Source organism: Gymnodraco acuticeps, unplaced genomic scaffold (genome assembly GCF_902827175.1).
Source record: "Gymnodraco acuticeps unplaced genomic scaffold, fGymAcu1.1, whole genome shotgun sequence".
Lineage (NCBI taxonomy): Eukaryota > Metazoa > Chordata > Actinopteri > Perciformes > Bathydraconidae > Gymnodraco > Gymnodraco acuticeps.
In genome coordinates this window covers 6,209,492-6,236,456 of record NW_022990238.1, presented here as the reverse complement: position 1 = coordinate 6,236,456, position 26,965 = coordinate 6,209,492, and the positions used below count along the sequence as shown (strand labels likewise).

At 42.1% G+C, this 26,965-nt stretch overlaps 1 protein-coding gene across 2 annotated transcripts; it reads right to left on the bottom strand.

The window, feature by feature from the left end:
- Window positions 1-152: 152 nt before the first annotated feature.
- Window positions 153-26,200, bottom strand: rhbdf1a (rhomboid 5 homolog 1a (Drosophila)). Of its 2 annotated transcripts, XM_034220229.1 has the most exons (19): window positions 25,859-26,200; window positions 9,707-9,851; window positions 9,474-9,613; window positions 8,910-9,017; window positions 7,490-7,703; window positions 6,970-7,176; window positions 6,392-6,520; window positions 6,094-6,257; window positions 5,548-5,799; window positions 5,307-5,418; window positions 5,124-5,198; window positions 4,867-5,028; window positions 4,660-4,760; window positions 4,510-4,573; window positions 3,944-4,038; window positions 3,763-3,838; window positions 3,431-3,531; window positions 1,849-2,002; window positions 153-1,166 (listed from the first exon to the last, which is right to left on the bottom strand). In XM_034220229.1, exons 2-19 carry the CDS (start codon window positions 9,821-9,823, stop codon window positions 747-749), a joined length of 2,691 nt encoding a protein of 896 aa, XP_034076120.1. In that variant the 5' UTR covers window positions 9,824-9,851; window positions 25,859-26,200; the 3' UTR covers window positions 153-746. The 2 variants fall into 2 exon arrangements, with proteins under 2 accessions (XP_034076120.1, XP_034076121.1); XM_034220230.1 differs by lacking the exon at window positions 8,910-9,017.
- Between the last annotated feature and the right edge of the window lie 765 nt (window positions 26,201-26,965).

Here is a 26,965-nt window from a genome sequence, read left to right as displayed (position 1 = left end):
TGTGAAAATGTATTCCATATTGCTAAAATGCTTCTATTGTCAATTGAGTATTTGTAGCAGATATTTTTTGTTTCTTTCTTACACAATTTGAATAAACTGTAAAATCTTCGACAGCCATTTTTTGATAAATAAGATAAAATCACAGACCACTGTAGGTTGTCGATCTTTTTTACTGTTATTTTCAGTTACATGTGATTAGACAGGTAGCTAAAACACTACCGGGTTAAAACATCATCACTTCGTGAAAAGCAATACAAACAAATAAAAGAAAACATTTGAGTGCTCAGCATAACGTAACAAAAATACGGCAGTAGTTGGTACATTTTTCAACAAGGCACCAACGGTATCGATATTTGATTTATTTGTCCCTGCTTTTGTTTGAGGTTGCCTGAATAATAAAATCAATGTCTGTACCAGCGCTGGCTTCTCTAATTCCTGCCTCTCGTGTAAAAGGCAGCTGGGAACTTTAATGAGGTTCAGAAGTGCCATACCTTTGTTTCACTGGACAATGAAGGAGTGACAATGAACAGGGAGGTGATAAAAGGAAGTGTTTAGGATGAGGGGCATAGGTTTTCATACTGACAGAGTAAAAAAAAAAAACACAAAGTACATTGTCATTTTCACAACGAGGGGGACATTCCCACAGTCACACAGGGGCAGAGTGGAAACACAGACTTGCTGATATCATCTGTGAGTCCTCCTCTTTTGACCTGATGCCTTCCTGTTTCGCTCACACTGTCCACACTTCAGTGGAGGTGAGCGTTGAGGTCGTACTTCTCACAGAATTTGTCCGTGAAGGGGATGCAGGTGAGCAACTCGCACCATTCACACTTGATTGGGTAGACGTAGAATAGCACCACGAGGCCCGAGAAGAGCCCGACAAACACCACCAGGAAAACGATGATCTGACAGCGTTTGCGATACATGTCCAGGCGGCCGAAGCTGATGTAGGGTAAGAAGGCGAAGGACAGGAAGAAGCCGGAGATGAAGCCACAAATGTGGGCGAAGTTGTCGATCCAAGGCAACAGCCCAAAGGCAAAGAGGAAGAGCACCACACACAGCAGCTTGGTGAAGGCCCTCCAGGGCTGGGCGAGGATCTGCCAGCTCTGAAACAGCTCCACAAACAGACAGGCCAGGATCCCAAACTGAGAGCCGGCTGGGCCCACCTGACAAAAAGACAGCAGAGAGAGGCATAAGCTAACATAACCATGTGCACAAACATTCACCACGTTATATAAAAGGTCCCCTATTATACTGTTTTTCATCAATATATTATTGGTCTCAGATATAGACAAAACATGTCTCTGAAGTGTTTGGCTCTAAATACCAAACAGATCATTGTAGCATCCCATAAACTCCTCTGTTTCATCCCTGTTTCCAAAGTGCTGATTCTCTGTCTGTTACTTTAGATGAAAATAAGGAGCCACTTCCCTCTGAGAGATATTTGGTTAAAAATAACACAATGGTGCTCTAGGAGGAGATTCAGGTGATAAGGTGGGCGGGTGTTACCTTGGTTGGTGATTGGCTAATGGTTACACAAGCCAAAATAACATTATGACATCACAAAGCGGCCACAATCTGATCAGCTCATTTTCAGACAGGTTTTTATATAATTGGATCAGAACAAAAAGTGAGTGAATCTTTTTTCCTGAAACTTTTAGAATCTCCTAATGCAGAGGGGGCACATATTTGGGTATAAAATAAGTGGACTTTGCATAATAGGTGACCTTTAAAAGTTCCTTGCATTATATGATGTTCTTAATAAACTTAATGAGCTCCAAAACAGGAACCCTGATAATATGGCTCTTAAATGCACTGATGTTTCGTGAGTGTGATACTGGTGATTACCTCCGCTCTGTAGGGCAAGAATATGGCTGAAGCTAAGTTGCCAGTGATGCCACTGAGAATGTAAATGATTGAGATGCGCAGCCAGCCTGCCAGCTTCTCCAGGTCCCTCAGGATGGTCATCTGGAAAGCAACCGACACCAAGCAGTGAAGGATCCTAGGGAGGAAGGAGAAAAGGTTATTATGTGCATATGTGTTGTAGTTCCAGTAATCCAAAATTTGATTTACAGATAGCAAATAAGCTTGACTCGGACAAGATACGTCTCAGGATAGTTTGTTTGACTCTTTACTTCAACAAAAAGGTATCAAATACAAACACATATTTTCTCAGGTAAAAAACGCTGTTGCTCTGTGCTTCTTTCTCCTTCTCACACACACACACACAATCACCAGCAGCTGTCTATAACGTCTCGTAATCACAAACAGCTGCGGTCGTCTATGCCGTCGATGTCACACGGCTGGTTCAAATAAATGATATGATAGTACTAACAACAAAGGATTATAATATTCAAATATATCAAACTATACATTTTAACATATGGCTCCTACATGTGTCATAAATGTTATATTTAATATGTTATATGTGTAGCGGGACGTGTGTGTATGTCAGTAAGAAAAGCTGTGCGTGTTAGGAAGATAAGAAAAAAAACCTCAGCAGACCAATGACTTTGCCCATCTACAAAATCGGTCTCTATCTCATTGAAGCTTAATGAGTTTGTGAGGTTAGGGCACTTTGTTTAATTGCCCGGGAGACGGATAAGAGACGGCATTAAGATGAAGCACCGCTCTTCTAAAGGGAGGTCAGCTCTCTGTGCTGTCAGGTCTGAACTACAGAGAGTGTTGCAGCCAGTCTTAAATATACACTGCATTTATACAATGAATGCACTATTAATGTACACATATCACTAGGGATATGATAGTACTCGATTTAATTGGATTTCCCATATTATATTCTTTATGGACTCTTGCATTTATATTCAACATATGATTAACAACCAATAACCTCACCTTTGCTACTCATGCCTTTTCTCCTGATTTTTTTTTTTCTTTTAGATATTTAATATGTCTCTTTATCTTTCCATACATTTGTTTTGAGGTAAGTATGAATGCACCAAGAGCTACAGACAGATAGTCAATTTCCTTGTATGTGCCAAATATATTTTGCTCATAAACATGATGCTGATTTTGATCTTTTAATCATCCTTTCCTTACCACTGGGTGCAAACACAGTCCTTGAAAAAACTGATTTAGTATACCATGCTGAGACAAGCTGGCTTTCAGCTCTTTATAAATCATGTTTTGACCGATTTATCGGCTGAAAGGCTGATTTTATCTGCTAAATTATGTTTCTGGTTAGCCGGATTTGCTTTGATTTGTACTACTGTGTAGAAAGTCATGTTCTTATTCAAGATTTTTCTTTTATATACTACTCGTGTTTGAAGTTGGAAATACATCCACAGATATAATCTCTAGGAATACTACATTTCATATGAAAAACATCCTTTCCTTTCCTTTTTGTTGGTTTCTTTTGCCAGGTACATTTTATATTAAGAAAAATCACTTTGCAGTATCTTGACAGACTTACCCAGCATGCAGGAAAAGTGAGAGCCAGAGCCTGTAAAACTGATCTGGGATCTCGGGGTTGAGGAAAGGCAACAGTCCACACACATCGTCCATGCAGTGCACCTGAAAATGGACGTAACACATCATATTATGTCATACACAAATTATTAATGTGATAATCAAAGATCAAATATGACTGAAGCAGACAACACATCTTCTACACAGAAATGTTTGGTGAGTTCACACTTAATGTGTTTTGGTATTCAGGAAACAATATAGTACAACAAAGAACGTTTTGGCTTTGAACAGCTCCTTTTCTCCCGATAATAAAATCTAATTAAGATGGTTACTTACTTGAGAGCAGAGAGTAGCCTCCTCATGAAAGTAGCCGTTCATAAAGTCACAATATTCCCGGGATGTTATTTCACACCTTGAGAAAAACAAGAAGCATTTCTAAATGAATAACCTATCATACATCCTGTTTCTCTACTAGTCCAGGATACATATTAGTGACAGGTACATCGGTTCCCCTCACCTCCCTTTGGTTCCAATGCAGCAGGGTCGGCCTGTGATGGTACAGTCTATATGAGGCAGGTTGGTGTGGTTCCCTGTGTTGTACCTGGTACAAATCTGAAAGCAGTTGTTTCGTTAGGTTTTTTTAATCTTATTTAGAGCCGAAATCTGTATACTTCCTGGATTCACCAAAGAGAGCAATATGTACTCCGGACAGAAAACGTTGCTTAATCCCCGACACACGTTTGAGTTAAAGTTTTAAGTGTGTTTTATTGAATAGATAATACAGCATGTTTTCAGATGCCCTGGGTCTTGTTTCTTACTATTTAAGGGATTCTTTGCATGCTATGTGTGAATGTCTGTCCTGTTTTCTATGACACCAATGTTGGAAATACATGTTTACACCATTCATTCTTTGGATAAAGTATTCTTTATTAAAAAAAATCAATCAAACATTGAGAAATCAATCTTTTCAAATATTTAATTTATTATCGAGGCCGGATCACATGTAGCTGATGTTATTAAACTTTCCAAAGGGTCTGTCATTCATTTATGTCTAAATGCCAGACACAATGTCACTGAACATACCGGCCATTTGCTGATGTCATCAGGCCATTCATGAGGTGTTACTGAGGCAGGTTCTAGACATATCCTTTAATGAGACAAACAATATGCATACATTATGTATTTTTACCAAACCGTATCCGTTAATGAGAGAAATTAAATAAGTGTATTTACCTGGGATCCTGATGGCATACAGAGCCATACTGTCTGTCTTTACCGTCTAACTGGGGTGTGCTGAAATGACTCGGCCACTTTACCCACACAGCTAGAGTACTCTAAATATAAAACAACAAATGAAAGCGTTAGAGGCTAACATCTTCGATTTACAGTTAAACTATAAAGGTAGAAGAACACAAACAAGAAGAGGGATGGTTTACAGACCGAGCATTCCTCCGCTGAGGTTTGGACGCAGCCGGAGCGATCGTTACGTACACAGCAGGCAGAGTTGCGTTCGATAGCTCTTTTATCTCTGATAAGATCATGCACCTGTTTGTCCTGCCGCATGCATGGAGAGAATTTGGCGCCCAAGTGGATCAGAGCTTCCTACGAATAAAAGACAATAGGACAAACATCTTAAATGTAGTATTGATGTCCCTTTAATGCTTGCATTATTGATCTTTTTAGAGAAGAGTGCTCACCGAACCCGGCCCGATCCAAAAGTTCTCCTGCTGTACATACTTGACATTTTCATAAACACCTTTGTTTCTTAAAACCTAAACCAGAAGACATCCAAATCACCAAGAGCACAATACATATGAAAGGATTTAAAAAGTGTATTAACAGATCATCAGAACAGAGCCGGTAAATGAGCCGTTACTCACAGAATCAACTGTCTCGTGCTGGGAAAAGCCCACTGGTGCAATCCCATAGATGCATACAGCCAGGATAGTGATGAGCAAATGGACAACAGTGATCCAGTATGTAAAAAAAGGCCTAGAGGAAATAAAAAAGTATGTATTAAAAAAAAAAGAGAGCAGCAGCGCTCATCATCTATCACTGTCGTCCACTGAGGGGAGCAGAGGGAGGGCGCTCATTAGTCAGATCTGTGAAGAGGAGCAGTACCTGTGATCATCCATGTCATCGATCTGCCTCTTGACGTAGCTGTCAATGCGCTTGCGGTAGGTCCGGTTTGTGAGCTTTCCCACCATGCCCAGTCCATAAGGCCTTTTTTCTCGGGCAAAAAGCTTCTTGACAGGTAATACGATGCGCTGGCCTCGCCGCTGTCCGGTAACGCTCACCACCTCCTGACGAAGGGGCACCTTTGGGGGCCCTGGGGTTCCTTCTTTGGCTTTTCGCCACCCCCGTTCTAGAGGTCTGAAAGGGTTGACACAGGAAAAGAGACTCCATTATTCTGAAAGGCTTTACAAGCTTCATCCCAGCAAAAGAGAGAAGTAGTTTGGTAAATTAACCAAGGGCTTTTTTACCACTCATTATATTCCCAACACTTGGTTTCTATATTCCTAATTCAATCACAAAACATGGTCCTCTTAAACATCATTTACGGCTCAGCTTTGTGAGTTTGAATGAAAGCTGTTTTTTAGTGACATGGACCATGTTAATAATTATTTTTAAACATTGGTATTAGCAGAGCCTAGTACAGCCACGTACAGCATGAGATGACTCCTCTCCAGCTCCGTCTTATCCAGGGCGCTGCCTGTCAGCTCCGTCTCATCCATCTGGCTGCAGGGCTCGTCCTCTTTCATGGCCGCCTCAGACGGCGACTCAAACACCTCGTCTGCGTACGTGGACAGCTCCTCCTGCATCAGAGTGTCCTAGAACGAAAATTGTACAAAGACAAAAGTGAGCAGGTTGCAACAAAGTGTACTCTCATGTTTTTATCATAAGAATGAATATTAAATTATAAATAAACATTTTTACACAATAATGGCATCCAAAGATGTCTTACTCTGGCAAAGAAGGATGTGTCCAGTTCATCAGGAAAGTCGAGCATGTCCTCCTCCATGTAGCTGGCGGGGGTGAAGCTGCGTCTTTGAGCCCGTCTTAGAGTGAGAGTGCTTTCCCGTATTGACCGCCCCTGAGAAACACACACAAAAACACATGCAAATATATATGCATTAACAGCTGTTATCTTACCTGTGTAATGTAATTCTGCACAAATAAAGTCCAATTATTTCCAGAATGTGTTATAGTACAGGTATTTTCTTGTTTTTAATTGAAAATATGTAATTTTGGAAGACTGATACAAACATAGAATTATTTCACTTGATTCGATCTCATAGCAAATCTATCAAGCAGTCACAGGTCTTTAGTGAGTTGCAGCTTCCTCTGGCCCTTGAATTTGGTGGATTAAAAAACATCCACGAGGAGAACAGGTTGTGTGAATTGTGGAAGAAATACGCTCAGAATGGTAAACATGGTGTTATTTGAGCTTGTTTGGGCTGTCCATATTATTTGTGCATGACATGATGAGATGAAAAATTAATCATCTGTATTAAATCTGTTGATCTTATCGCTCTCCCTCACCTTGACCAGCGCTGCGGCGGCCCTGAAGCTCATCTTTGCCACAGACTCCCTCTTACGTCGACGAGGCAGTCGGTTCAGACCTGAGCGGGAGCTGGTGAAGGAACACAGAGAGGCGGCTCCAGGGGTGATGGGGGTCTGAGGCACGCTGTAGCCATCCACCTCCTCCACCATACGGAAAGCTCGCCCTCGCGCCAATGGATCCACAATCTGGAGAATGGGTACGAGATATGGTAGTTAAAAAGAGCCCAACAATTAAAATAATCAAGAGACAGTCATTTTTACCTTAGACATTCAACACATACTGTAGATAAGATCAATCTAACTTAGAACCAGGCTCAAAGCAATGGGAGTATATACAATGCACCTGTGTGTCAAGTTGATGTCCACATTTATTATATAAAATGTTTTTTAATATTCAGATTAAAGTACATGTTTGTCCACCATAAGCATGATGTATTTTCAGAAAACAAAACAGAAAACAAGATCAGCATTAGGCAAAGCAGCTCACGTATTCCCTTACCTTTTGCATGCCATATTGTGAGGAGGGGACGTAGAGCGGAGGCGGGGTCTCCGTGCTGGTAAGGGAGATGTTGTCCTGGCTGGGCAGGTCCATCTCTCGGATCACCTGTGGCTTCAGCCTTCCATAGCGCATGCTGCAGTGGCGAAGGCTTTTCCTCTGCCATTTCTGGGTGGCATCACCGTCCTTACTGACCCCAAACCAGTCCGCTGTTCCCCTAGCACCACAAACACTGCCCTTTCAGCTTTGGGTCACCAAACCAACACATGTGCTTCAATTCTCACAGAGATTCAAAATGCAATTTGCAATGGTGAAACTTGAGATGAACAGCCCTGTATCTGCAATGTATCTGAAAATGTGTGGGACTGATAAGACTGCAGATCCCAGGATGTAGGCAAGTGAAAGGCAGAGGACAGGGAACAAGCCCGGCATGTTTGTGTCCAGGCACACCATAAAGACAGGTAGCAAGAAACAACAGAGGTATTAACTGGAGTCTGATGCGGCAAATGCAAAAAATAATGATTCAGATGTTCCCAATCCTAATTGACACAAACAAACAGATATCCCAATTAAGAGAGAACAGAGGATTTCTCTGAGGTTTAAATGTGTTCTTTCTCGAATATCATTGCACCAAACCTTGAGGAATATACATGCAATCAGGTTGTTGAAGTTGAAGCCCTAATCAATAGCAGAAAAAACAATGTTACTGCACCCCGAGGGCAGGAAGTGGAAACATTCTTCAAAGGAAAGTTCATGAAAGCTAGCTATTTCTACTAATTACCAACTGCAGAGTAAACGCTCTGTAAAGTTTGGGTCAAATCTATTTCTCACTAGTTCAGCTATCTCTCTCTCTCTGTGAATACGTTTTACTTGCCGTTTTGGTCCCCAAATATGTCAGTGTCAAGATTGTACAGCTACTATTCTGGCATATGTGTTGCTTTCTTTGCAGCAGTGGATATGCCATCACTAACCTTGGTTTGTAAGAGCATGTTTGAACATTGTCACGGCCCAGACTAATCTAATCAGTGTCCACGATAAAAGCCTTTAGACCTGGCATGTCAGCCTTAAAATGCAGGCTCACTGAAGGCCAGCACTCAAATGCAAAAACTTTCTGAGATATTAGCTATTTGAATAAGGGGAATTTGTTTTGGTTTTGGGTCATTTAGGTCTTATGACTCACATCTGCAACAGCTTCAGTCAAAAGATAAATGTGTGGGAATGGTATGATGTGTTACAATTCAGTAATGAAGTAAAAACAATTCAAAATTTTAAGCAAATTGGCAATATCATGCGAATGGTCAATGTGAAGTAATCATACACAAAGTATACCCACTTATTTTCTTACAGTAAATCAGTGTACAACACACACACACCTGAGCCCTGACCCTAACACCTGCGGTTTGTGAGGGACTTCCTGCCGTACCTGAGCAGGGTTCTGGAGAGCGAGTGGTGTTTCCTGACGCAGCGGCGAGCAGCTCGCTGCCCCTTAATGGGAACCGTGTTAATCCGCTCAAAGTGCACCCTTCTGCTGCTGTGATCAGGCAGACCGGGACCGGAAGGTGGCAGAAAGGGACAGGAAGAAGGAAGAAGAGAAGATAACAAGAGGCAGTGAGAAGGAAACGTGCAGCTGGACAGTGCTGTAGCCATCATGCAGAGAGAGCAAAGCAGACTGTTAGGTTAGGACTTGGGTTTCATTGAGATTAAAAACATTAGAAGGGTTATTACCAGGCAGATAGGATCAGTCATGCAAATTAGAAAAAAAGACAAGTTAAGCAGAAACACTGTAGTTTCATGGAAATTGTTGTTTTTTGATATGCCAAGGATGCTCTTATCTTCTGTTTAAATCATTCATTTATCACTTATTTTACACATTGCAGCATTTCATTCAATAATTTGCAAGTTCTTTATATTCAAATCTTTAGGCATGCTATAACCCGCTTATATAGAGACGTTAGTATACATCCAGTGTATTGCTAGCAGCCTTTACCTCTTAATGGTCTGAGTGATGGATGACTGGCGTTGTAAGACGGGCCGCCGGGTGTCAAAGAAGTCTCGGGGGGGGGACTGGAGGTGAGAGGTCTCCACTGGCATGCTGATACTGCGCAGGAACCCCTGCCTCTTCACCGGCTACACAGCAAAGGACCCACAGGGAAAAGTGTGAAAACAGGTCATGACAAAAATGACAAAAAGTAGAGAATGGGATTCAGCGAGAAAGAACACCTGTACAAAGGTGGGAGGCTCGTCTAGTGACATCTGAGCCGTGGGAATGTCCAGTCGGAGCCAGGGAGGTTTCTTCCTCTGCAGGCTGCTGGTGCTCTCCCGCCGTGCTTCAGCCATGTTCTCTGTCCCACCCCAGGCCTGCCAGCTACACACAGAGAAGGAGAAGATGACGTTATTATGTGTTTGAAGAATCACATTCAATCTTAAGGAACAATAGTAACAACACACATTCACATTTTAAGGATAAAGTCTGCGGTTGCAAACATGATGGCCACAAGGATTTTGTGCTGCATAATTGTTTCACAAGAGGGTGCTCAGGCCCCTTATTTGATGCAAGCATGGGCGTTCACATATTTCCGTTCATTAGATAGTAAAGGGGAAACCACAGAGAGCAGCCTACAGCTTTTTACCCCTTTTCCAAAATAATTCCCAGAGCCATTGAAAAAAAACAGCAAAACATGTGCTGGAGAGTAGGGAAGTTGCATTCTTAAAAATAATCCCTTAATTCTAGTTCAAATCAAATGTAATCCCCCAATGTGGTCCTTTTGTGGATCCAGCAAACCTATCAGAGACAAAGTTTAAGTTAAAAAGTTAAAGAGACTATGTTTGCATTCCCACAACTAAGCCTGTGAAGGTTACACAGTGAAACTCAACATCAGCCTGCCTGTAGCTGCAGCCTTGTTATCACCAGGCCCTCGTTTTATTGTCCCACCATCTAACCTCACTTCTCTAGGCCTGGTGGTTCATTTCCTGTCATTTACTTTACTCACTACATTCCCACGGAAAACTGCTCCTTTTAGTCCTTAACAGTGCAAAGGCATCATTTGCAAGTTGTCCAGCAGTATCACACAAACATATGTTTATGCAAAGTTATGTGTTCATTATTGATTCAAGCAATCTTTCAATCTGCAGACATGAGGAATGTACAAATGAATGACTGCCTTTCTGCACAAGTGTGTAAACTTACGAAAGAGGGTGTCTCCTCAGCTATGGAGCTGTTACAAAACCAAATGAATTTATAGAATCCCTTTTGCGTCCTTCAAATATTTTAGTTTCACAAGATGCAATTGTCACAAATGACTTTGCATCAGGTCTCGTCCCCACTTCTCCTGTTACAGATTTGCAACCAGAAAAAAAGCCCATGGCTCCAAGTGACCACATCTGCTTCCCATTGCCATTTTAACGCACCACAGGCTTCTGTTTTAGCCCAAGTGGTGATGGGAAGAGTTGTCAGTGAAACTTGAAACAGAAGGAAAACCTCAGGCTGAGGGGCAGCAGGGGTCATCAGCAATGTGTTAATATTTAAACGCAGTCTAACGATTGCTGACAGATATTTCTCCATCAATCAATTCCCAGAAGGACCCTACAGTATATCATTTGTGGACAATTCCAACACAATAAAGGTAATGCTACGAGAGGCAGAAAACTAGAGACAGCAGTGTGCATTGTAGGTTGTTTTAGTAGGGTTTTGTCTGACCTCCAGTGACATTGTCTGGACTGTTATACAATATTAGCAAGGCAGACACCAGATCATATCCATCCATGGCAGATTCAGAAAAACAGAGAAAGTGCCAGTAAACAGACTGCAGAGTGACATATGACACATTCTGCTCTCTTTTTTTACCAAGGAAAGCCTGCAGAGCCTTCTGCCTGTGAATGCACCAAAAGGAGTCATTACTTCCTCTATCTTATAGACAGGCTGCTAACATTATGGCAAATGCAAACCCAGTTTACGCACAACAGCCCTCTCTCTTACCCCAGGCTAGAACACCCGACATTTAATTACTTTCATCATTAGTTCAAAGCAACAGCAGGGCTCCTGATATAGAGCAGATCAGTGAAGGGAGCAGGCATCAGCTTTAGGGTTGTAGATTGGAACAGACTGGGACTAAAAGCAGACAGCGAGGGAACCTAATTTAATCCATGCTAAACATTGTTTGATTGCCTAAGCTCTGGCTCCTGGTGCTTTAACTGAGTTTGCCCTGACTGCTGTTGTGATGCTGCTTTGCCTCTAGAGAATGAAAGAAGAGGGACGGACAGAAGATAACTGAAAACCTCTCATTGTTCCTGCTTTAGGCTTTGTTCTAGCTTCGAGCGGTCTCCCACTCGTTGCATGAATGTGCTCTCTATATGAGTGATTGCCATTTACAGGTAATTACAGCATCTGAGTTTATTCTTTCCTGCTGTCTTTATGCTAACTAGATCAAACCCACACAGGCTTTTTTCGTTTTCAAAGTATGCAAATTAAGCTCTAAATGACAGTAAGTACTAAACAAATTCTGATCGTGCCAAATAAACTTCAACACAGCAAATCCTAATGCAGCCATGCAGCTATTGTTGTGGATTTCCATTAGCCCACTGATCAGTGGGTTTTAAGAGCTTTGGTCAAAGCTTCAACGTTCGACTGAAAGCCAAGTGCCGTGGAAGTCTGTCTGCCTATTTTTCTCTCGTCATCCTCCAAAGTCAACATGGCAGCCAAACTGGCACGGGCCCGCGACTCGTGTCTCAGGAGCAGTTAAGCTGGAACAGTTGGGCATTGCTCAGACGCAAGCTACGACTCATTTCTCACTGTGAGGGAGCTTTCGAAATGTCATACATCCCATTGAGTGATAATTAGAAATCAGTGAAGAGAGAGGTAGGACTCAAGGCTGGTCCCTGTATGATAAGAGGGGGTCTTCATCGGCAGAAAATCCTTCAGAAGGAGAGATATCCTTGGGGGAAGGAGAGCTGATTGAAGTTTGTGTTTGGCAATTATCCAGGCAGGAGGATTAGCCCTCCCTTGACAGCATTTTATCTGTTCATGGTCAAGTTTGACGGTTAAAGAAAATCATTGTAAGGCAACGGCTTACTGAGAGAAGACTACACTATTGAATTCTTTCAACCTGCTTAGTGAAAGCACCACAATGTCTTATCTTATTCTCAAGGTGTTTGGCTTTTTTCTGTCGTATGGCAACAATTTCAAGCATGTAATAGTTCCCTACAGTGTTTACATTCCCAGCACAGATGTCAGGCCCACATTCTTTAGAGTACAATGATTTAATCTAGTTTCTTAAAGATATTTGTTTTTACTTCACGTTTCACATCTAAAGAGGGAAAACGCCCACACCCATAACTTTGCACTGAGCCTTGCAAGATTGGCTTCCTGCCGTCGTTTGCTCCTTGTGAGAAACGAACACTTCCTACTCAATAAAGAGACCCATGGCAACACTGCATGGATTTTTTTTAATTCTAGGGCTGACATTGCTTCTCCAGGCCACTTCTTTTTCTCCATTAGGCATGACAAAACACAGAGGACGAAGCTGACATCTCTCCATGTGCAGGGATGTCCAGCAGGCCATAATGACTGGGGCTGACAGGTATACCCAGCACTCTCTCTGTCTCTCTCTGTCTCTCTCTGTCTCTCTCGGGGGAACTGCGCTCTATTGTAATACCTTCTGCATACAAAGTCAAGGCCACTGACGTTTGCCATGCCTTGATTTAATATAATCACTTAGTAATGTTATCCAGTCATGCAGAGAAAGGCACTGGTTTATGAACAGCTGCTACAGGTGAGGCTTAAAGTCAAACAGAAGACTGGCTGGCTCAGTTGATGGAGCTTTTAAGTGCCACCTTTAACACATTCAAGCCAAAGTAAAAAAAAACATGCTTAGTGAGGCCGGGGGCCGTGTTAATGCTTCATTTTGTGCTTGTTCATCATGCACAACATAGTTTTCTCTTACCGCTCTTGTACTCCAAATATGTGCAGAGGCTTGCAAGAGAGCATTGCCCTCCTGTTTCATATTCATCATAAATAAAATAGTAATCTGACCGTGGCCTCCTTTAAATTGGATCAGTCATCTTTTCTGTGGATGCTTTATTTAAATTCTTCTGTCCCTATACACTATTTTACAGATATGAAAGAAATGGGACCTTTTTTAAATAAATGTGTATTATTTTTAAAAGTGTGCATGACAACCCTATCAAGTCTTTTAGAAAAAATAGTATTAAACAAAAATGTCCTTCTGAGACATCTTTGTAATCTTTTCTATCCAGGGCCATTTCCAATCTTAAAGCATGCCATAGCCACATTCCTAAAGGTCTCTAGCTGAGAATGAACTGAGCTCAAATGGCCAAGAAGGAAACCACATGAAGCCTAACTGTTATGGACAGGAGCTGGCTGGTTTCCGGGTACTGCGTGCACTTTAACTGCTTTGAGCTATACTCTACGGGAGGCATGGTATAGCTGCAGCCACATTGAGGCTGGCTGTCTGAGAGAGTTGTGTCATTGAGGCGGACAAAGCCTCAGGTGGCTGCCTTGCAGGACCCTGTTTGCTCACAACATGGATTATGAAGCCAATGTGGATAGTAAAAAAGGAGGAATTGTTGCCTGTACGGGCAGGCGCCATGATGGATGACCTCATCTATCTGGGTAGTGATGAGGCCGGATACCTAATTCTTGAGAGCTGCAGGGCTCCTCTTTCTATTCCTGTGTAACGAACCTGCTTCTGCATCTGAAACAGGTTGACTTTTGCCCACTGAGGCTCAATTTATAAATTCAGTGTTACCTAAATATTAAGGTAAAATGTTTTTTAATATGTTGCTACAATTTTCTGTTATGTAAGCAGGGCGCTGATAGTTTATCAGATTACTGTCTTACTCACAACCTAATGGAACAAACAAGTTACGTTTTCCCCATTCTCCAATAGTTAGTCATTCACTATAAATGCTCCTATCCATTGTGTATGCGCTACTTCAGGCTAGAGGCCATATTTGACACTGCAAACAATGAAGGGAAACTATGCTATTGAGACAGTCACTCTCCCTGTTATTCTCTCACTAACAAAACTTTAAAATATAAAGCCTGAATATAAAAAGACATACCAAGCATATCAGACATTTGCTGTAAAACAAATGCCTCAAAGCTTCCTTTATGAAATCAATCTAAATATACAGTAGCTGCAGTTCCCTGAAATGAGATTTCATAACTATGACCAGAACCTCATGACCATGACATAGTCGTTCTAGTGGGTGGAGGCATGTAGAAAACAATATGAAAAAGCAACAGATCTGGCAACCCCCCCAACCGATGATCCAAACATCAACCTCTATAACACTACGGTAGTTCCTACAGGCATCTGAGGCCCATCTGCACATTAATTGCAGAACTATGCTTTTGATCTTTAAATAGCACATTGTGCTTCCGACCCAGCTTGACTTAAGAAGCTGACAAAACTACAAAGCCACTGATATTTCATTTGGGTAATGAGAACAGGAACGGAGACAGCAACAGTCACAAAAATAAATGTATTACACTGTAGAGCAGACATTAATGCCAGGTGACATACCCAGTTGTGAAACTTGATTTAGATGTAAAGCAGTGTTCTAATGTGTCTCACTTCCTTTCTGGCTTCTCTGGCAACTATAAAAACTGTGTGACTTTAACATATGGCTTCCACACATATAGCACCCTAACCAAAATAAAATTGAGCCGTCTACACTGTCCAGGCTTAAAGCTTGTCTCTATCAGTATTTCAGCACATCTTACAAGGAAGAAAATGCCCTGCAAAATACAGCCGCTGGCAAGAGAGTGAAGTGCAACTAAGCAGCAGTAAAGCTGCAGTCATCTGAATTGACCCTAGCGACAAGTGACAGGCTGTCACACCAAACCAGCCCTTACAACATTAAAAAACACACAGAGAGAGAGACAGCAGAAATATCCATCGCAGCTGACCCTGAGATCAAGTGTCACAGCTATCTGAGGGGCAGCATGGCGACAGGCGGGGCTGCTGAGACTGGCAAGGTGGGTGGATAAGGCTGGACATGGCTGACATGCCCAGCCAAGAAGGGTGGAGCAGCTCAAGCCTTTTCCCATGTTTTCCACAGGCTGTCGGCACACGGTGGGATTTTACAATGAAGACTTAACCTTTTAGCTGAGTGGTTTCAGTCTGGAGTGACTTATTTGCATGGGATCCATTGCTCACTCACTGTCATAACAGTGTTTACTAAATGACAGGATCGGGTGCCAGAGATATGAATAGCTCATGAAAGTATAAATGGCCTCCTAACAGCAGGCTGTGTGCATGTGGTGTATTTTTAGAACTAGATAGCAAATGTACGTCTGGATGAAACTGCAGACCAACATGAAAAACATTCTGCTCCAGATTTCTAGACAGTGTGAAGTTCCTTTCAACAACAAAAAAACCATGAATACACTTCTCCAAGATGTGCACAGCATCAAGCTTCAAACTAGTTTTATGGAACGGGGTGCATTCATTAATCTCTGTGCAAGAAAAGACCCCCACCAGAAGCCATATCTATATCCGCCATCACAATACCTGCACCACTGCCCGTATTTCTCCACAAAGCCTTATATATTACCCGGAGAATAAAGGTCGTAGAAAATTGCACTTGGCTATTTTATCAGCACAGTAACCCATCTTTCTATGTGAACTAATATCCTGCATAGGAAATCAATATGAAGGAGAGCTGTTGAGAGTACACAGGAAGCCAGATACACAATGTCTTTAATATCAGTTTGTCACAAACAACATATCAGCCACCTGAATATTATCTCTGCTTAGCACAAAGTTATTTTACTTTGTGCTAAGCAGGTGAAATATTATTACAGCTTATTCAGCAATTGAATTATTTAGTTAGTCTGCACAGGAGAATGATTTACTACATACTAGCTACAGGACCTGCTGCACATGTCTGGGGCCCCTCAGCTAGAGCTCCTCTGTTCTCAGGATGTTGAAGGGCCTGTTTGAGCTCACAACAGATAGTAAAGACTTGTCTTCACCTCAGCGGACAAAAGGCTCACTTAGGGGATATGTGTCATGTCTCAGTCCAGGGCTATGTTTGTGTTTCTAATCTAAAGGAAGAAGCTGATGGAAAAAACTCCCTCGTGGTGGGCTATATATACCTCAGACGCCAAGACAACTAAAAACAGTTTTATACATAACAAGGGAGATGATGTGAGGATACTCAACTTTAGTGAGATCAGGTAACACCCTGTTGAACCAGCCGTCCCCGCTTTGGAATAAAGCAGTTGATAAGCAGTTCTCTTTATGCTAGGAGTCCAGCTGCCAGACCTGACACCTTTTTGTTTCCTGTAGAAGCTTTACATTACTGTATCTCCAGATGTACAGAACCCTACAAGGAAGCCAGCAGCCACTGAAACCTACTGTACAACTGCACACTGAGCTAGAGAGAGTATGTGTGTGACAAACACAGACAGTTAATAAAATGTAACAAGACTGTGATACTGCAGAGGACCTGACCCCAGCTCAGAGGCTAACAAGTTTCAGTTTCCAAATAAAAACATGGCTCTGCAATAAACCCACATGTCCAATATAGACAACTGAATTTTATTTTGCACAAAGGGTTGACAAACAATTAGATTAAGCTAAACTACTGTTTGCCTATTACACTCACAATTAATCATATTGAAATGAATGAATAAATGTAATTCTAAATGACTGATTTATATATCTGAATACCTTTTCAAAAGGAAGGATATGCTTTCATTTCAATATTATATTTTTGAATTAGAGAAGGGCTGTCAACCTGACAGAAATGTAAATGTCAAAGATCACTTTTTGCACTACATGCCATAATCAGCAGATCAATAATATGAGCATCAGACTTTCTGACAAGGTTATAGAGTATTTCTCACCCTTCATGTGATTTGGTTTGACGCAACATCCTGGATTTATGGCTTACTAAGAGAAGACGCTTAAGACAACAAAGGGAAGTAGGCCATCTCTCTTGCAGAGCCGAGTCCTCCCAAAAGTGTCCTTACACAATCACCTCATTGTCTATGGGAGGTTTGACATTCTCTCTTTAAGTGAGTAAGAGGAGAATCTCAGAAACAGTGTGCCCTAACAACATGTGATCCCCGTCTAAATAGTTTCCAGCATGATATCAGCCTGAATCAATCCTACAAAAGGTTGCATTGTATGGTCTGATGTGGACTGGGCTGAACAAGAGTCATTGTGCAGCCGGATCGGAGTAAAAAAAAACAAGAGCAGCAGGCTGAAGTATTCATCCCTCCATCAAGATTGAGCCAAGAGACAAGTTAGCTCTATTATGGTTAAGCAGAGACGTTGTATTGGTATGTAAGTTATAATGGACAAGCATCAAGTAATTAGTCCTAATGACAAAGAAAACAAAGCACACAGTGTCAAGCGTCTATCACTGCTGTTTAGGTTTATTTTTGTGATCTAATAAATCAACAGGATTAAAAATACTTCACAAAGGAGAGCCATCAGCTCTGTCATCTCACATCCTCCGTGGGAGACCACCAGCACGGAGAGAGGTCAGGTTACTGCTTATTTTACGGAGCAGTGCTGGAAGGAAGGAAGTGCAGAGCAAAGGAGGGGGAGACGTGCAAATGAAGGCAGGAAACACACTGCAGACCAGGCGCATTCTCCGTGTCCGTTCCACACAACCACGGAAACAACATACGTTTGCTCACATGCACAGGAACACATCCAGCAGCGCACATGTAAACACACACGTCCCATCCCTGGCCGTGATGCAGCATACGTCACAGCACGCAGAAAATAATATGCAGTATTTGAGTCAGGCAGGCCGCCCACTCTGGACAGGCACCGAGCGGCCAGAGAGTGATCTCAGTGAGGTGTGACATTGAAGCTGACACTTCTATTGAAGCGAGCAGATGAAGTGCAGCCTGTAGCACTAGCACAATGGGAATTAGCCGTATTAGCATGGATTCAAGCAGAGGAGATAATCTACAAAGTCAAATAATCAATTTACTAATAATGAACAGGATATCATTTAATATATGACACATATATTTTTTTCGGCATGAATCAACCTCAAAGACTAAAGTATAATGACGTTTTGCCCTTTAAAATCTTAAAACATTTCATCATTCACTGAAATGACTAAAGAGGACATTATAAAGTGAGTTCCTCTTGGAAGATTTGCAGACCTGGTACAAGGACAGATCATGGACTGCATTGATTTTCACCACTGCAGTCTGTGAGTATGAACACATGTGGGCAGGTGAGCATGTGCATGTGTCTCCACACAGTGTGTATGTGGAGGTGTGCCGAAGTTAAAGGCAAGGAATATCAATTGAGCTGTTGTGGCAGCCTTCTGCCCAAAAAACATTTATCTTCACATATCTTGGTGACATACACCCAGAATTTCTGTTTTAGAAAACGTTAAAGACTTGTGTCACAGGTTTGAGGATTTCATTTTATTTTGGCAGGGGCAACGGCCATAGAGACCTATTTGGTTTATAGGTTTCCTTACTGGATTTCGTAGACAATACATTTCTTGGCTAATATAATAAAGCTACAATATTTGAATACACAGGCGAACATGCCAGTGAAAGAGAAGCAGAGAAGAGACAGAGAGCGCTCATTAAAATGAATGAAATGCACAAAGTTTATATTGTGAATGTCTTATGCAAGATTAAGTAGTTTTACCAACAGATGAGTGCTGATTCAGGGTATGTGCTCTAGTTCCCAGCGCTGGTTGGGAAGAGCACACAGATCAATCAAATCGACTGCAACCTCCCGCCTACAAAAACTATTGTGTGGAAAAGGAATGAAGTTAAGATCAAAAACATTATTTCTGATATCTGACATTGGCAACCCACAGGAAAAATCTGACAGTTACTCAGTCTCTGTGGTGGGACACTCATTTGGGTCACAATGCATTTTGTCAGAGGCTGTGAACAATGTAGATTGTGGAGCAGTGATTCAGATAAATGTGAGGTGAGATCCCGGGCTCTGTGTCAAAGCAAGTCAGAATCACTCATCATAGCGGCACCATTTCTATGACTGGTTTTTAGAAGACACAATAACCTTTCAGAACATTTGCAGATCCACATTTCTCTTCACGTGGCTTGGATAGTAGTGGATTCTGAGTGGTTGCATTAGATGCAATAATCCATACAAGCAGCAATTCCAATATATTTCTATCTAACTGAATATTTTAGACAAAATATCTGCTCAGTGTAATTTCACTTTTCTTAAAGATTCCACAGACTTTGATATGTGAGAGGAAGTGAGAGGATACTCAGAGAAAGACCCAGAGTTGAGGCTGGGGTATCTGAGTTGGGATCAGGGAGATGTGAAAGCAATGATGATGATGGGGAGGAAGGAGGAAGAATGAAGCCATGCAGCTGGACCGAGAGATCAGTGGAAAACTCACGACAAAAGCACAGGAAAACTGGGAAGGCTGGGGCAGGTCCTCTGGGACGGTCCCAGTCCCAGTGAGGGGGAGGACTCCTCAATCCTGATTTAACCGAAGAAAACACACTGACTGTTTTACTCTGGAGATAAAGTCAGTTTCCCCTCCAGGTCACAGAGGACACATGAGAGATGTTTTCCTTACTGCTTAAGGTATGACAGCAAGCTAATATTGTTACGCAGGAGCGACAAATGATCAGGAAATGTAATATTCTTGAGGAGACAGAATGTCTAATGAAGCCAAGATGAGAAGTGAAACAAAAAAAGAGAAGGAGCTCGTCTCCCTGAGTGGGAATTCAAACCCTGACAGCCTCCAGGAATACATTACTTTTGATTTACATTACTGTTAATGTTTGTTTTGCAGGGTTTTGAGGGAATATGCTTTGCCACACATTACGCTTCCAGTGTGATGCCTTCACTTAAACTGGGTGTGATCAACTGGGCACCATACATGAGAGGCTTGACATCATTTTCCCTGGCAAGCGGCATTACAAGCTCTGTCAAATGAAAAGGAAAGTTGGCACAGCTGTGGAGAGAAGCAGTAGAGAGGCAGCAGAAGTGGAAAGTTAAGAGTTTCAGGTTCAGGTACACCTCAAAATATGCCAACATGATTCCGCGTTAATTTGTCTAACTATCAAACACAGTCCAACAGATTACCAATGTATATTTGCACAATGAAAAACAACAACTGAATAATAAAATAGGACTTTAGATGCACCCCTTGCATACTTAACTGACCTCTCACTTCAGGTTCAGGTTCAGGTTCAGTCAATAGAAAAAAAAACTTTAAACCGAGCAAGATCCACCACTTCCGAAAAAAAAGGCAGCAAAAGAAAAGTCACAGAGGAATCCAAAACACACCCTCATTTCTGGGAAGGCTGCTGGAGTGAGTTTGGCGTGTGGTATGTGATGTTGGTGGGACTGTTGAAGCTGCCCAGATATAACTGTGTGTGTGCAGCTAGACTCAGGGAACAGTCAAATTGAGTTTAGCAGTCTGGTACACAATGAGGATTCACAGCCTCTGCGTATGACGACCGACTGTGCCAAAGATAGCGGACTGGGGGGTGGGGGGGGGTCTATCCTATTTAAAACTTCACCCTCCTCGCTGTTGTAACAGTGCTGGGATACTGTATCTGTCAGGGTGTTCCTTGAGTCGGTTCTCTGGCTTGACAATGACCTGAGAAAAAAGTAAACAGATATAACATCGGGCTGTCATTATAGCATGTGAGGGCTTTGCTGCATGCATTACACTACAGTCTCCAATGTGGATTAGCAACATAAAGAAGTAACGTTTATTTTGATGTATTTGTAATATAGATATAATTGTTCTTCTTCTCTTACTTTTCTGTATAACCTAACCTTGGAAAAGTTGTATATGTTGTAAGAAAAGGCTTTTATGACAACACACCAACAACTTTTGGTTCAATGAAACTTAGTGCATTTCCAACAAGGAGACTTAACATATTTTTCACAAGTTGACCATAAAGTACTGCTATCTAAGCCTGTGTGGGCTTTAAACAAAACCCTCTGTCATGGGATTTCCCCCAGGTATGTAATTGCAACATATATTTCTGTCTCTAGGCACTAGGTAAAGTAAGATATGTATTGGGTTTTCTGCAGACACACCCTCAGACAGCTCTTGACGCTCACAGAGGAAGATCAAAGTTCAAGGAGCAATTGCTGCTTGTCTGAAAGTGCTAACCTTCTGAGAAAAATTCCCACAGCACTGAAAATGTGTGTTGTGCTGAGGTTAACCAGCCTTAGACACTGTGTCAGTGAGAATACAAGCTACAGGAACAAACATACCGCACAACTAACCCCAAATTAGAGGTTTCCCTTTCTGCTACAGCTTAATGTTGGCCTAAACCAAATACTGTGAAAACAAATTAAAGTAAACCTGTATTTTCAATTCAGTCACATCTCCCACGTTTCTCTTAACTTGCGCATCAAAGGTTTCTGGTCAATTCTGTGAAAGCCAGTTCATGTATGTCTGGGTCATGATAGATGAGGTGCTGACTGAGAGAAGAGATGGGTGGCCTGCTAGCAGGGGGAGGCCTTGGAGGCTCAGAGGTAAACCTGAAATAGCCCTGCTGCTGCATTACAGCATTACATCACAACTGACTACACCGTTATGGCTGCGGATGCATCATGCCACCACCAAGATGTCATACGGTGAGAACAATTGGATGCAACGGCTGTGAGTCCCATAGGGGAAGCAGGCAGGCAAACAAGCAGCCATAGGATGAGGACCTTTATGAGCAACAAACACCGCACTTCCTGTATAATTACCAACAATGCACCACAACCAATCAGGATTTTGTGAACCTCTTTAAATAAAGCAAAATACAGTATATCTGCTTCCATTCCTTGTTGTACCACGACAGACACAACACCATTTCTGTTTTTCCACAAATACCACATTATTTGCATTCAAGAAAAATCCCTGTTCCTGCTCCTGACAACTTACTCAAAACTGTAAACCACATCAAAGTAAAAAAGGTACGCGCTGAGTACCACCGAGAATTAGATCAAACAGTGTCTGTGGGCTCTCTCACCATTAAGCCTCTGTAAAATACATACCTGACATGCTTTATAAGCTAATGTATATTTGAGGAACAGTTGTATCCAATATATTTAGCAGGAAACCATGCGTATTGTCTCCAAAGTAGCAGAACAAGTTGGTTAACATGTTTGACCTCTCAAGAAACTGCTGCCGTGCCCCACATTCACAAATCCACCTAGGAGACAATGCTCACTGCAGTAGTTTTCACACAAATCAGAAAGATGACTGACGCAAAGAGTCTCAGAGAAATATCTATTTCAGTTAACAGTATAACAATTTTCAGTCATTAAGGTTCAACACTATTCATTCATTGGGAGTAGGCCAATTACTACAAGCTCTGTTGAAACCCAAAGAAGTGTATTTTAGAGATCAAGCCCTCAAAGAATTATGCAAATAAAGTCAAACAAAACAGGGCACAACACTTTTATATATATTCCCAACATGGACCCTTTAGATGGCATCCTTATTGCAAGGCGCTCCTTAACATAAATTGTGGAATAAAAAAAGCTCCTCAAGGGAACTTTATGGGTTAATCAGCATCCTGTCAAGCTTTACCAGAATGTGAACATGTGATCTGCTCAAATTAAAAGCATATATTTATTTGTATTACTTCCTTAGCATATAGTCGGAGCAACTTGCTACCTGGGTCAAATAACAATTTCAATTGCAGGTCGCCTGGAAAACAGGATTTAAAAGTGAAGACATTTCGACTTGTGATACAGATGCGTTTGTTGGAGAAACAGCCTGAGGTTATTTAAAGGAGCATGTGCTCTGCGCACATGGGACTGTTCAGCCCAGTGACGTGCATTTATCCTGAACTCAGAGCGAGCTTTGTCCAGGGAGACTAAAGAAAATGACCAACAATCACACAGAGCACACCCCAGTCTGGGAACAGGACGATTTCTCATTTGAGAGGGCCTGTTCCAGGAAATCTATCGCTGCTTTGTAGTCCTGTGTCATCTCATCAGCATCACATATACAGAGAAAAACTATCTGGACCACAAAAAGATGTCCTGCTTGTAGATCTACCACCCTCGAAAATTAAAAAGTTCTGAACTCAGAATTTCGATGGATCTTTGCCTATGTTACACTTTGGACATTGTTTGATTAAGAATGGCCAATCATTCAGGAGTCAGGTGCCATCAGTGTTTACTTATACTGGACGACCACCCCTATTTGAGACCCAGATATCTTATCCACAATTGAATACTTAAAAACGTACACCTACCAACCAAACAACTCATAAACTTGCTGTTGATCACCAGATTGCAAATACAGCAAGAACACTTCATGAGATTAATTGTTAACCATATAACATTTAAAAAATGGAAGGAAACAAAACATTCTCATATAGGTAAGCATGTAGGGGAAATGGTTTTGGGTGAGGTCTGAGAGTGATTGATTTCTGCAGGGATTTAACCCAGATGCATGGAGGTTGTGTGGCGCAGTGGATAGAGCCTTGGTATTGGGTCACAGGTTCGAACCCCACTGCAGTCAGCATGTCGTTGTGTCCCTGGGCAAGACACTTCACCCCAAATTGCTCCTGTGGGGATTGCCCACAGTATTGAGTATGGAAGTCGCTTTGGATAAAAGCGTCTAACAAGTCACATGTAATGTAATGCATCATCTTGAAGTGATTAGGCCACATATGAAAAACATCATCACGGTGCTATTGCAGACTGATACATGCATTGAGAGGAATGCAAATAAATATCTATTGAAGAATGAATGTTAACACAAGCGCTGAGTGTAAAATCACGCTCAGTGGCTCTTTTGAAGGCAGCACCATGAAGCATTTGTACAGGATTTTGCACTTGGCAAGACTGACAGACAGATACCGCGCCATGAGTCATGCAGGCATGACTACAGCGTGGCCCCCTCAGCAGCCCCCTGAAAAACTCAAATACCAGCCAGTCAACACAGGCCGGCCTGGATGGTCCACCTGCCTCAGCACAGCTACTCCCAGCTCCCTCCAAGTATCACGTACCCACATGCACCCACATAAACATCCAAACACACGCACACATTGGGAATACTCTCTCTGGAGTCCAGTTGGAGCAGACACAGAGGAAGACTGCCACTATCACACATCAGAGCAATGCTTTATCAGTGTGATTACATCACCCAGAGCCATGATACCCCTCCCTCCATGCGATAAGGTTTCAGGAACACTGGGCACACAAACAGGGCCATGTGCTCCTATGTCCTGTCTGCCAAAATAACTCAGCAGTTTCTAATACAGTACGTCTATGGTTTCACTTCAGTCTGCCCAGGTATTGTAGGACATTGAAGCGCTTAACCTTTCCAATGTCAACAAGTTTGCGGTTTGTGAATACTTGTGCTGTCTTCCATGGAGCTTTCAACCTCTTATGAGTCAAATCTAGACGTTAAGGTGGCCCCTCCATGTGTATCATTTTGAAGAATCTGTTACCTTTTGGGACAATCTGCCATGAGTCACTTTGAGTCACTGTCACAGTTACCCCATGAAAGCCACTATTCAGAAGAACACAAAGATCTAATACTTTCAGGTTCAAAGGGTGGGAGAGCAGGGAGATTATATGAGAACCACATGCTGTGTGCTGCTCTTTTCATCCACATCTTCATCATGAATGATATAACATTTGTGTGCTGCCAGCCATCTATAATGTGTGGTGCAGCAATTTGTTGATTCACAGAAACATGAAGCAGTAGTGATTTAATTTGAGGTACATTATGCTGATAATGAAGGTGGAAGAGGAGGGAGGAGTGGGAGGAAGAGGAGAAGTGAGGTCATGGTGTGACTTTATGCGTGATGTGCTGTATGATTAGTCAACAACATAGTCATTAAGGTGTATTCCTTAGTACAAACAACAATTAGGATGAGCCATCTTCCATCAGCCTCTAATCATGAGATTTGTTTGGCTCATACTGGCTGGTTCTTATGAAAGTAATCTCTACTGAATGTGGCCAAGTTTAAACCTAAAAAAAGGGAAGAAAGTCATTTAGCTTATCAGCCTGTGGCTCATTTTGGATTTGAGGCTCATCTCACACTTCATTAATCCCACTTCAACATCTCTCAAATGTGTAGGGAATTTCACACGTTTTAAAAAGGTGATCGGGCCTAAAGGTAGATCCAATTATACCACATGAGCACTTTAAATAGCCTACTTTCACTAAAAACTCCACTCCAGGCACCACCAATGGCACAGCACCCTGTAACCTAAATGATGCTCTGGCTTACTATGTACATTGTACAGCATGTATGTGAAGGATTCCCATGTCGACCAGTAATTCAATATAAACTCGTTTATCCCCTTCGATTACGACGCGTGAGCGCTTCCTTCGGCTGCTGCCTTCCGTATGAGCGACCACAGGAGACAGGCATGCAATAATGACACAACTTACCCTTATAACAAGCAGCTCAGATGATCTCCAGCAGTGAAATAGAAAACACAGATTGTATTTCTCCCAGGCAGCAGATGAGATAATGTGTCACATCATCCTGGTGGAGGCGCAGGAATAAACACGCTTCTTTTTTCCACCTCGCAGATGTTTTACGCCAAGCCCGGTGCCGTGGTGTGTTAAACAGGTCACTCCTGAACGCACCAGCAGCAGCGGCAGTCCGGGGTGTTGTGGCCGAAATGCAGCTGCCGTCCGGTTCTCTGCTTCCCACCTACGGTCAGAGCATTCCCACACTGCTCCATGAATCGACCCGGGCTAAGTTTTCTTCTGCCGGTTGTAGCCTAATTCAGTTTGGCGGAGAGGCAGCCCCGCCCTGCTCTGGAGACGGCTGTGGAGAAGGCGAGCCCGTCAGGAGCACCGACCAATCGGTGTGTACACAGGGAGGCGCTGCTTCCCCGGGACGCGGTGACTAAGCGATATCAGGGGGGGTCTGGGGACTGAAACCGGGTTTAACTCTCTCCGTCTACAGTGATTCACCTCAGACATACTGTGTGACTCCATTTAAATGTAATGTAGCCTACTGAATATATTTAAATAGCATTTCATGTTACACCTGTTATAATAACTATTTCATCATAATTTCGGGATCTGCAGTGGCATGAATGGGATAAGAATGAACCCAATGCAGTGTGTTATACTATAATGTGATATTGAAATACAAAAGCTGTTTTTCTGTAATGCAGTGCAAACCTTCCTGAGGTTTAGAGGTGATCATGAACAAAGACTAGGCTACCTTCTTATGCTGCTGTTTTACCACTAGATTTCAAAATATAAGTCTCTCAGTGGCATACCATGATGATGCAACATTACGAAAAGGAGGTACATTCCTATTTAGTGACTCTCCAAAAATAATTAGCTTCATTAAATTGGGATTGCTCCCCTTAATAATATGTTATTCAAAGAAGTGTTTCTTCTCATTTCAATTATTACTATTTAATAAAAACAAAGTCTTTATCACAGTCCTTAGGAAAATGCCACCCTGCATGTCACTGCACATATTGCATGTACATAAAAGCAACAGAACCCTGAAATGGGACATTACCAATTGGA

Bases quoted from the DNA above. Each gene is read 5' to 3' on its own strand.
- rhbdf1a (XM_034220229.1), bottom strand. From the start codon at position 9,823: ATGGCTGAAGCACGGCGGGAGAGCACCAGCAGCCTGCAGAGGAAGAAA. The intron at 9,614-9,706 runs GTGTTCTTTCTC...TTTGCTGTGTAG, and splicing joins AGCCTCCCACCTTTGTACAG to CCGGTGAAGAGGCAGGGGTT. The intron at 7,704-8,909 runs GTACGGCAGGAA...TTGTGGTGCTAG, and splicing joins CTCTCCAGAACCCTGCTCAG to GGGAACAGCGGACTGGTTTG.